The sequence below is a fragment of the Neophocaena asiaeorientalis genome, unplaced genomic scaffold, assembly GCF_003031525.2.
Source record: "Neophocaena asiaeorientalis asiaeorientalis breed wild unplaced genomic scaffold, Neophocaena_asiaeorientalis_V1.1 scaffold119, whole genome shotgun sequence".
Classification (NCBI taxonomy): domain Eukaryota; kingdom Metazoa; phylum Chordata; class Mammalia; order Artiodactyla; family Phocoenidae; genus Neophocaena; species Neophocaena asiaeorientalis.
The window spans coordinates 3,479,506-3,489,699 of record NW_020175821.1 but is presented as its reverse complement, the minus strand read 5'-3'; the positions used below and the strand labels follow the sequence as shown (position 1 = coordinate 3,489,699).

The window sequence follows — 10,194 nt, the reverse complement described above, 5'->3', positions numbered from 1 at the left end:
GGGCTGGAGCTGACTGGTGGTCAAACCTTCCAAACTTGGGACTTGTTAGATAGCTGGGGAGCCCCTGCTGCCAGGGATCCCCAATTACCCGTCTCTTGATTATAAGAAAATACCGGCATGCTGCTCCTTTGGCTGCTAAAACTTTGGGAGGCATGGAGCAAACTCCACAAAGGAGTTTGTTTCCGGGGAGTGAGTTCCTGAGATTGCTATGATGTAAACAGAAGAAAAGAGGAAACACTCTGAGCTGCAAGAGGCAGTGTGCAAAGTCAGGGGGAAATGCTTAGGATATCCTTGTGATCCAGTGGGTGGATGAGGGCAGAGAACATTCCCTGTAAGAGCAGAGTCACTTCGTGATGCTTTCAACTCAACCAGACTACCCCGGGGGATTAAAAGCAGCTCACTGTCCTAGAAGGCTGGGTAACATTTACAATCCATCCCTGTTTTCCTGAGAGTATATTGACTCCAGTGACCATGAGACTAAAAGAGAAGACAATGGAAAAGATAGAAAACCAAGTAGACAGAGATCACAACAAATAGCTACTTTATTTATTTGACAGATATTTACTGAGTGCCTTCTGTGTGTTACTGTGAATAGAGTGCCTATGGTATGCCAGGTATATTTTGCATATTCTCATCTTCTTCTTAACAACCCTTCATCATAGGTATTACTAGCTCCATTTTGCAGGCAAGAAAACTGAGGCTTTTAGATGTTAAAATTGACCAGAGTCATCTAGCTAGCAGGTGGCAGACCTAGGGTTCAGATTCAGTCTCTCAGATTCCAAGGCCCATGTTTGTTCCCCTCAACCATGCTGCCTATCATCCCCAAGATACCTCCCTTACACAATGTGGTCTGCTGCTCCCCCCTGTAAGGGGATATGGGCCAGGACAGAGATGCTTTCCACCTCTTCTGCCCTCCTTGTTTTGAGGCCTTAGGTAAAGCTGTCATCTCCCTGCTGGCTCCCTACTACCCACTGCACTCTCCCTTGTCAGTTCTTCCAGCTCTGTGCCTGGGCTCCTGAAGCCGTGTCCCATGAAGAACTTCCCACCTTTGAGGAGCAGTCTTGTCTGTTGGTTGGAGAGGAGAAGGGAATCCAAGAAGAAGGCTCCCAGCCAGGCCTTTAACCAAAGGAGCCAGAAAGAAACAGAGCAGCCTTCCATGGTCCCGAGCTTTGTGGAGGGATGTCTACGCTTCCCTCCTGTTCGTTAGCTGGTTCCATCCTAGAGCAGGAGGGGTGGCCCCCAGAGCTGCTGGTTCATTGTTCCTGAAGAAGGGCTCCCCTTTTTTGAGAAAAGTTCGGTGATGCTTGCCTTACACTACAGTCCTCCTGCAATGAAGACGTCCTGTGCCAGACTCCATTCTCTCCAAGCCCTAGTGACTCATTCCCATGACATCCCTTTCTCCTAACATCCAGAAGGGAGAGAAGCCCTATTTCTCCATAGCCCTTTTGTCCAGCTTCCTCTCCTGCTTAGGTCTTGCTGTGAGGCCTCAACCAGAGCTCTGCCCAAGTTCTACATCCCCATCCCATAGTCAAACATGCCTTGGCACAGACCCTTCAATGAAGGCACATCTGTACACTTGGGGGCACTGGGGGCTGGGGGAAGTTTGTGAATCTTAGAATTCAAATTCTGGATCACAGTTATTTGGGAGACATCTGAATTCGAGGCTGCCCGAACCTGCTCTACCCCAGCTCCATCCTTTGGGAGTCGTGAGTTCCAGAGCCAGTGCCATGTTCCAAAGCCACGCACATGTGACTGGAAGGCAAAAGGAAAGCTTGAGCTTGGACTCTTTCACCCTTGCCTTTTCATATCTCACAGGGGTCTTCTTCCCTTAGGCACAGAATGTTCCCAAGCCTTTCCAAAATTCCTCTGATGAGTCCTCACCTCTTCCAACCCCCTTCACCTCGTCCCGTTCCCAACCAGCTTTCTCACTCCCCACTACAGGAAGTTGACACCACCCACTCTCAAGCATCTACCCAGTGCGTCAGTGTCCCACCCAACTCTGAGGCCAGGAAGCTCCCACCGGGCAGGGGCAGCCTGCCCCCATCCCCTACGGAGCCAGCAGCCAGCCCTTAGAGTCTAGAGTCTGTCTTTGCCCCTAGCCCTCCATACACTCTAGTCCAAACCCTTACTCTCACACTGTGGTCCAGGAAGCAGCAGCAGAGGCGGCACTTGGAGCCTAGTAGAAATGCAAGTTCCCGGGCCCAGCCCAGACCTCCCGAGTTAGAATCTGCATTACTCTGCACCTTAATGTATGAGAGGCACTGCTCTAAACAATCTGATCTGCCAAAAAGACACCCCCTCCTCATGCTTCCTCAATAGAGGGGGTGGAGAGCGGAGCAAGAGCCAGTGAGGAAGCCCAGCCTTCACACAGTTGAGCCATAGTTTAGGCCTCACTGACAGTGGAGAGATGCTGGGGATGATCCGGGCACTCCCTAGAGAGCCCAGAGAGGCTGGTGAGGCCCAGGACCCTCAGCAGAGAGGAACAACCGTGGCAGAGCCACGTGGGGAGATCCAAGCAGGGGACTGGGGGCAAAGGGTACACACGATGAGAAAGGGAGACGCGCCTGCCTTTGCGAGCAGCGGTGGGATGGTTCCCTCTGGGCTCCTACTACCATACCCAGCCCCTGTCGGGCACCTACAGCCAAGAACAGCTCCTGCTGCACAGCCTGGGTCTGCCAGATGCAGGGGTTTCTTCCCTCCCTCTTGCTGGCAAAGTCACCGTCGCCCACCAGCTGCATTGCTGGTAGTGGGTGCTCAGGAAATGTTTGTTGAATTGAGAGGAAGCCACAGCTTGTGCGGAGACGTGGGCCTCAGGGGAGGGACGGGAAAGGAGACTAAGTAGGAAAGACAAGTCCTGATGTCATACTTAGCTGGAGTCGCTGTTTCTCTGCCTCTTGGGTCACTGCCTGAGACCTTGCTCTGGCATGACACTGTGCAGGGAGGCGGTGGGAGGAGGAAGCTGGAGATGGCAGGAAATGGCCCTGGGTGGCAGGCTCCCTCTGCCCCCGTTCAGGGCGCACTCCATGTCTGACCTGGGGGTGGGGGACGAGGTCCCTGACGGTGGGCTCCTGCGCCTGCTGTGGGGAGAGGAAGCTGGCCCCTCCTTCCTCCCCCCGCCCCGCCCCATTTCAGAGACTCTCCAGAGACCCTTCCTTTCACAGAGACCTGAGCTCTACTCTTCTGTCCCCAGCTCTGTCCCTGCTGGCTGTGGCCTCCCTTTCTCTGGGCCTCAGCCTCCTCTTCCAGGAGGCTGAGGCCCAGAGAAAGGCAGGAGGCTGCCAGCTGATTGTGAGATCCCCAGGTTGGCCATCCTGTGAGTGTTGGACTGTAATTCACCTGGGTGCGAGGCAGGGGAGTAGGAAAGGGCCCGAGCCTGGGCTGGCCATGCCAGCTGCTGAGGCTGTCTGTACCTGTGGAGCCAGGAGCCGGCAGCCGGAGAGGGAGGCCAGGCCCTGAGGGTGATGGGAGCCAGGAGAGCCAGGTGCTGAGTGCTTCCAAGCCTTGTCATCTCGCCACGGTCAGGGAGCTTGTGGCCTGGGCAGCAGTAGGCTTGGGGCAGGGCTTGCCAGCCTCACAGACCAGGTGTGGCGTGGGGATACGCCAGGGGCTCTACCTGCTGGTGAGAGCACACACGTGCACAGGGGGGTGCCCGTGAGGTGCAGGGGTTGGCTCGTTGCCTTCACAGTGTCACTCCACTGGAGAGTCTGCCAAACTGCTCGGCCAGGCTGCCACAGCCACCAGCCAGCGCGTGCCCAGAGCTCAAAGATTTTTGACCGTGTCTTCCCTCCTCCCCTCCCCAGTCCGGCCCCCTGCCCCCGAGAGCTTTGCTCAGCATCTTCTTGCAGGGGTAGGACCCCCTGTCCTGCGCCTCATACCTCCTGTGCCCCTCGCCCTTTGGCTGCCTCCTCTGGGGGGTCTGCTTCGAGGTGCCAGGACCTGCTGGGCCCCAGCCTTGCCAGGCCTGTCTTCTCTGGGTTCCAGGGGCCTTGCCCCTTTTGGGGGCCCAGAACAAGTCTGGGCTTCTGGCTCAGCCTGGGGCTCGGTCCACCCCAGGGGCTGCTCGTGACCCTCCAGCCAGGACACAGGGCTCTCCTGGGTCCCAGGCCTTGGACTAAGCACACACGTGCTCTCCCCGGGCCCAGGGCTACTGGCACATCCTAGAGAGAGGTCGAGGGGAAGCAAGTCCGTGTTTCGTGGAGAGCCAGGCTCAGGACTGGCTGTCGAAGCTCCTGACGCCCCTTCTGGCTCCTCTGGTGATGCTGATGCTGGAGCTGGGCTGGTCGCTGGGACACTCATGGGTCCGCCCGGCTCCATCCTGCTCGGAGTCTGCGCGTGTTCCTTCTCATCTGGAGTCCTTCTGGTGCTTGGGCTTCCCTGACAACAAGAGGTCGGCTCTGCTGGTTGGTGAATTCAGGGCGCATGCCCCTATCCCGCCCCATCCTATGCCCAAGTACCCACCTCCTGGCTCTCCAGCTCCTCCTTGCCTCCCTTCATTTCCCACCTGCAGAAACACAGAACATGGCAGGCCCCACTACTACCCATCCCACTTCACGTCACCTGCTCCATAGCCAGCAGCCCATGTCCTCCAGGGAGGAGCGAGAGCCCAAGGGTCTCAGAGGAACCTCAGAGCCAGAACGAGGCTCCAGGATGCTTCCCTTCCAGCCTAACCTTCCTCCCCAAACCCAGCCACTTCCTCTGAACACCGCCCACCGTAGCCCCGTTGCAAGTCCCCAGCTGCTGTTTATGGCCAAGCCGGCAGCACCTTGAGTTCTGTGGGGACTCCGTGTGAGTCCTGGCCTGCGCTGCCTAGGAAAGGCGTGCCTGACTTCCCAGGGGAGGTAACTGCTGTAATTACCACCAGCCTCCCTGGACACCAGGCTCTCGCTGCTGCTGCCTTTGCTGATGGCCTCTCCCCGCATCTCATTAACCTGCCACAAGGCAGCAGTCAGCCAAGAGGCAGAGGCCCGGGGTGGGGGTGGGGCTGGAGCAGGCACCTGGACCAGTGCTGGGCCTGACCTCCCAGGGGCAGGGGAGGGCCAGGAAATCAGGGAGCCCTGATGCCTCCCTCAATTTTGCTCCCTGGCACATGTTACCTGCGGGCCCTGCCAGTCAGCCTCTCTGTCCCCCGAGCTTTGCTGTGCGTGGCCAGCGCCACCAAAGGTCTGCTGGGTTGCCCACCCCGAGTAGTACCGCCTGCAAGAGATGGTCCACAAATCAAGAGAGAAGAGGTCCATAGCAGCCCAGCTCCTTCACCAGCCCATGGGACCTGCTGCTCCTCCTGTCCCAACTCACCTTTGCCATCAGGGGGAAACGGTGGGGGCTGTAGCTTTCGGTGGCCCCTGGGGCCTAAGTGGAAAAAGGAAATGGGGAAAGGGTGGGCGTCACAAAAGACCCAAAGCAGGAACATCAGTTCTTTCGGGACCAGGAAGCCGCCAGCTATGAGTGTTTTGGCTCCCAAAAAAGAGCCCTGGCCTGGGGGGTCAGGGGAGCTGCGTCCCTGTGCTCGCTGTGTCACTCCTGACTAGGTGACCGGCAGAGCCTCTCCAGCCTCAAGCTCCCTTGTGTGTAAAATGAGGGGCCAGCGACGCAGAGTTCTGTTCCTATAACAGGCAAGGGGCAGCTGCCGCCCACAAGGGACCAACACCTCAAAAGGACTCCAGCGCTGACTTCCTGGTGAGCCCTTCTCCCCAGACCTTCTGGGGTCAGAATCCAGGACAGGGGCTGTGGGTTCGGAGGATGGGAAGTGGTGCCCTCCTCTGATAGGGAGGGAGAGGAAGGAAGATGTCCTTCCATGCTTCCTTCCAGCTCTGAAAATAAGTGGTAAACCAAGAGACAGGGAACAGAGAGGAAGCGGGGGCAAGGGGTGAAAAAATCCAGGAAGGGTGGGTGTTGGCTCACCCCTCGTGCTGCCCACCCTGGCCGGGCCCTCTTCCCAAGGCTTGCTGGAGTCCTGTGGCCTGCGTTGCAGAGAGAGGGAGTCAGGTGGGCTGCTGGCAGGGAGCACAGAGGCTGCAAGGCTGCTGGTGGGCTGACACCTCCTGCCCCAGCCCCAGCCCCAAGCCCAGCCACGGAACCAAGGACAGCATGGAGAGGGTGGGCCCGAGAAAGGTGGGAAACGCAGTGCCCACACACAGCCCTGAGCCCAGGGTCCGAACAGAGGGTCAGGCAGAGCCTCATCACCCTGGGGAGGGTCCCAGCAGCCCTCCAAGTGACACCCACATTTAGCCCGACTCAGCCCTGCAAGCATGTCGACCCAGCAGGGGGCCCAGCCCTGCCACCCACGTGGGCTTGGCCTTGTCCAGGTCCCACGGGCGGCGCCAGTCACCCTGTGCATCTCTGTGCCGCGCCAGGCGGGCCAGGTCGATCTGCTCTCGTTCCTGCTTCCACTGGGCATAGTCCCAGCCCACCTCTAGGGGCCCCCCCACTGGCCGGCGGGGAGCTGGGCCTGGGACCAGGCCTGGACTCTGGGGCTCCCGGACACCCTGCAGGGAGAAGACACAAAACACCACGGGGTCGAAACAGAAAGAGCCCTGAGCTTGGAATGGGGATCCAGAGTCTACTAACCCCTTCCTCTCTCAAGGTCTTGAGGTCCCCCCACCAAACAAATTAGATCCATTCCATCTCTAACATGTTGTTTGCTATAGGCACGGTTTCCGTCCACGCATTAGTGGTGTCTTTTGGGCAAGTTACTTAACCTCTCTGTGTGTCATTTCCTCATCTGTAAAATGGGGATAATAACAGCATCTATCCACAGAGTTGTCGCTGAGGTGTGTGGTCAGGTGCAGGCAGGGTGGAGAGGCACCACCCAGCGGCTGTGAGCGAGAGCCAAGACTAGGGGCTGCTGCCACCTAGAGGTCACACCTGGCACATGGCCAGTCTCTTACACCCTCCTGACAGACCTCCAGACCCCCCCACCTCCCCCCCAGCTTGCTACCAGATGTCCAGGTAGGGTAAGGGGCTAGGTCACACCTCTGGCTTACACTGTATCTCACTGCAAGACCCACCCAACGTGGAGACTGGCCAGAGAAAGGAAGAAGGAGTGGGAAATTCTTGCAGGTCCTGCCTGGGCCACGTCCTTGCAAAGGGGGACATATGTGACTCAGCTTCTATTCCTCCCCCGAAAGGGGACCACCACATTCATGTCCCCAGCCCCTCTTGAAGAGCTACCTTCCAGGCAGGATCTGAGCTGATGGCCATCTGCATGGAGGGGCTCCGGCCCAAGCCCCCTCCAGGTGACCCTTCTGCCCCCTGGCTCCTTGCTCTGGTGGGCTTCTCACTTACGATCCGCTTGGCCTGGGGAAGATGCGGATGGGCAGTGTGGCAGAGCCAGAGAAGAAGAGGCTGCCTTCCTGGCACCCGGCTCCCCCCACCAGCACTGCTCACCTCGGCTTTGTTTTCCATGATCACAGCCAGCTCCACCCGCTCCCCCAAGCGGAAGGCGCCCGCGTGGGCCTCTGCCTCCTCATCCTCAAGCATCTCATTGGCTGCTCCAGGTCCAAGGGCGCTCCTTGCCCAGTTCCGGCTGACCACCCGCTTCCCCTGCAGAATGAGGGGCCATGCCGTCACGCCACATAGACAGCACTGGACAGAAGCTGGGGCTTGGGCCCTTTGGGTGGTTCCCCAGGCTGGGTTCCAGCCCTGGCCCTCCCTGGAATGCCCACAGAGGAGCTGACGCTGCGAGGCGTTCACATACCAGTGGCATTAGGTTATCCGGGCCTGGGGCCACCCAGGGGCCCAAGACTCCACAGTGGCCCACCATCTCTGAGCTGGGAAATCCAAAACACTCAGACAATGAGGCTCTGTCCCTCAGACGCTGTTCCTGGCTTTCAGCCCCAACGTCTCTGTGCCCCTGGGGTTTGAGGTTTACGAACGGCCTGTGCTTGGGGGTACGGGTGCAGAGCTCTGGGGCTGGAAAAGGGCATGAAGAGGCTTCTATCTGGTCACCTTTCAGCTGTGGCCCTTTGGGGATGGGGGCCAGCAGTGGCCTGGGCTGCATGAGGTTGGGAGCTGGTAGGTATGCCCCAGAATGTAAGCGGGAGAAGCAGAGGAGCGGGGGCAGCTGTGCTCCCCTGGCACGGGCTGGGCCTCCACCTCCTTGCCACCCCACCCTGTCTGCTGGGTGGGTCTTACTCCAGGAACCTGGCTGATGGTGACAGTGAGGCCGTCAGGACGGAGGAGCTCCGGCGTGGTCCCAGCCATGCCCCCCTGCTCCGCCTGCCGACGGTCTTCCTGGATCTCCTGTGGGAGGGCCCGGGGTCAGCACAGGCCATGGCCCCCCAAGTGCACAGACACAGATGTCGACAGGCCTACACAGAGAGACACCAGTGGGACACCAGGGGGCAGAGGCACTACATCACAGAGTCCCCAGGACCCTCACAGAGCCCCTGAGATGGAACGCACCCAACCTAACCCTGGTCCCAGGCCCAGAGCCTGCAGGGAGAGACAACCATTCAGGGTCTGCAGATCGGACAGGGAGTGCCAACCCAGTCAGTCCTCCCAGCCCATCACAGCCCACTCACCTGGTACCTGCGCAGTAAGGCCTGGTTCTTCTTGCGAAGGGCAACGATCCTCCTGTCCAACTCTGCATCCTTCTCCTCCTGCCTGCTCACTGGGGACTCGGCCCCATGAGGCCCCTGCAGAGGCCAGGGGGCCCAAGCTCCTGACTGCTGGGCCCATCCCTTACCAGCCCCTCGACTTTCACATTCACCCGCTCTACCATGCTCTTACCACCCAAGGAGCAGACTCCAGACCCAGAGCAAGGGTCACGTGGGGAGATGGCCCATGGAAGGCCCCCCAGCCCCACCCCGCTGGCCTCTGTGCCCATCTTCCTGCCACCTCTGAGGCTCAGGCCGGGGCCTCATACCCAGGCCTGCAGCTCCCAGCAGTGGCTGCCCCTCCCCCCAGCTCTCCTGGGAGCTCCACTGCAGAGCAGAGCCTGGAATGGGAGTTATAAATGGCTCTGGCAGTGGAACCTGCCGTGACTGGGAAGTTGCCAGGGTATTCAGGAGGTCGAGGGGGGTGCTGTTTGGCTCCCAGGCCAAGAACCATGGTGAAAAGAGAGGCCCCTGCTCTGTCCTCGGCTCCCAGGCCCTGGACCCCACATCCCAAAACTGTGCCCAGCCTGTGGGAAAGAGCCACTCCCACGGGCCCAGCCTCTCCAGGCCCTGAGCTGCCGACAGTCAGTCGGGGCAGGAAAGAGCCAGCTCCGAGGGCAGGCCCAGCCGGGGAGCCACCCCGGGGCACACTGTGCCTCAGCACCGAGACCCCCGAGTCCCTCCTTCTCCGGCTGCAGGGACCCCGTTGTGGCCTGATGCCCCTGCCCAGCCCCCCACCGGCATAGGCACAGCCCTCTTCCTCCCAGGCCCAGCTGCCCCCAGAGTGTGGCCGCCTGATGTCCCAGCCCCAAGAAGCCCCCCGCCAAAGACAAGGTGCCACTCACAGCCGAGTGCATGGCAACAGCAGGCACCGAGAGATTTCCAGAGCAGCCCTGGGGGAGCCAGAGCAGGAGGGAAGCTGGAGCCACCGGAGTCGGGCCTCTGCTGGCCTCTCCCTGCCGGCTTCACCGCCCAGCACACGAGATCATGTTGTGATTACAAAAGACTCCTCTGGGCTCCCAGCCAGGAACGCCGTGGCCACCGCCCTCACCATCCACCCTCAGAGGGCGAGGATCAGGGCCCCGGCAGCCAGCTGGCCCTGCCCAGCACCTCTCCCTGCCCTGCCCCGGCATCCCCAGACGGACTGGCAGGGACTTCTCCCTGGAGGGTTGAGTCTACACAGGGGGCCCTATGCTCCAGTGGGACCCCAGCCTGGGCCTGCCTGCAGACAGATGGGCAGCCAAGTAGCCCTCTGGCCCTCCCATTAGTAGGGAAGGACCTATAGCCCAGCCCATTGTGCTCCCTGGTCCAAGGGGCCCAACTCAAATGAGCATCCCCTGTCCCCTCACTCTCCCCATCAGTTCTGGTTTAAGTAATTCGAAGGGATTAAGAAGCTCCCCTCCCTAGGCTACCAAGTACTACCACATACCTAAAATAACACCATTTGTCGTTCATTCCTTTAGGTTCAACATTGTCTTCCCTGTATTTTCTTTATATATATATATTTTTAATATTTATTTATTTCACCTATTTTTAATTTTTGGCTGTGTTGGCTCTTTGTTGCTGCGCACGGCTTTCTCTAGTTGGCGGTGAGCGGGGG

General features: G+C 59.3%; 1 protein-coding gene across 8 annotated transcripts; it reads right to left on the bottom strand.

Moving 5' to 3' along the window:
* Positions 1-524: 524 nt before the first annotated feature.
* CCDC9B (coiled-coil domain containing 9B) lies at positions 525-9,557 on the bottom strand. Of its 8 annotated transcripts, none has more exons than XR_003001454.1 (13): positions 9,440-9,551; positions 8,520-8,633; positions 8,140-8,306; positions 7,694-7,766; positions 7,384-7,539; positions 7,168-7,293; positions 6,326-6,482; positions 5,643-5,957; positions 5,293-5,346; positions 5,094-5,193; positions 4,459-4,501; positions 3,411-4,374; positions 525-2,834 (listed from the first exon to the last, which is right to left on the bottom strand). XR_003001454.1 is itself a non-coding variant. In XM_024732619.1 (12 exons), exons 2-12 carry the CDS (start codon positions 8,585-8,587, stop codon positions 3,829-3,831), a joined length of 1,737 nt encoding a protein of 578 aa, XP_024588387.1. In that variant the 5' UTR covers positions 8,588-8,633; positions 9,440-9,557; the 3' UTR covers positions 525-3,828. The 8 variants fall into 8 exon arrangements, 6 of the variants coding, with proteins under 6 accessions (XP_024588387.1, XP_024588386.1, XP_024588388.1 ...); XR_003001455.1 differs by having other exon boundaries at positions 525-1,752; XM_024732619.1 differs by having other exon boundaries at positions 525-4,374; positions 8,140-8,238; positions 9,440-9,557.
* Between the last annotated feature and the right edge of the window lie 637 nt (positions 9,558-10,194).

Excerpts from the sequence above, each read along its gene's own strand:
- CCDC9B (XM_024732618.1), bottom strand. Across the intron at positions 7,294-7,383 it reads TCATGGAAAACAAAGCCGAG|GCCAAGCGGATCGTAAGTGA; the intron begins GTGAGCAGTGCT and ends CATCTTCCCCAG. Across the intron at positions 5,194-5,292 it reads GTTTCCCCCTGATGGCAAAG|GCGGTACTACTCGGGGTGGG; the intron begins GTGAGTTGGGAC and ends CATCTCTTGCAG.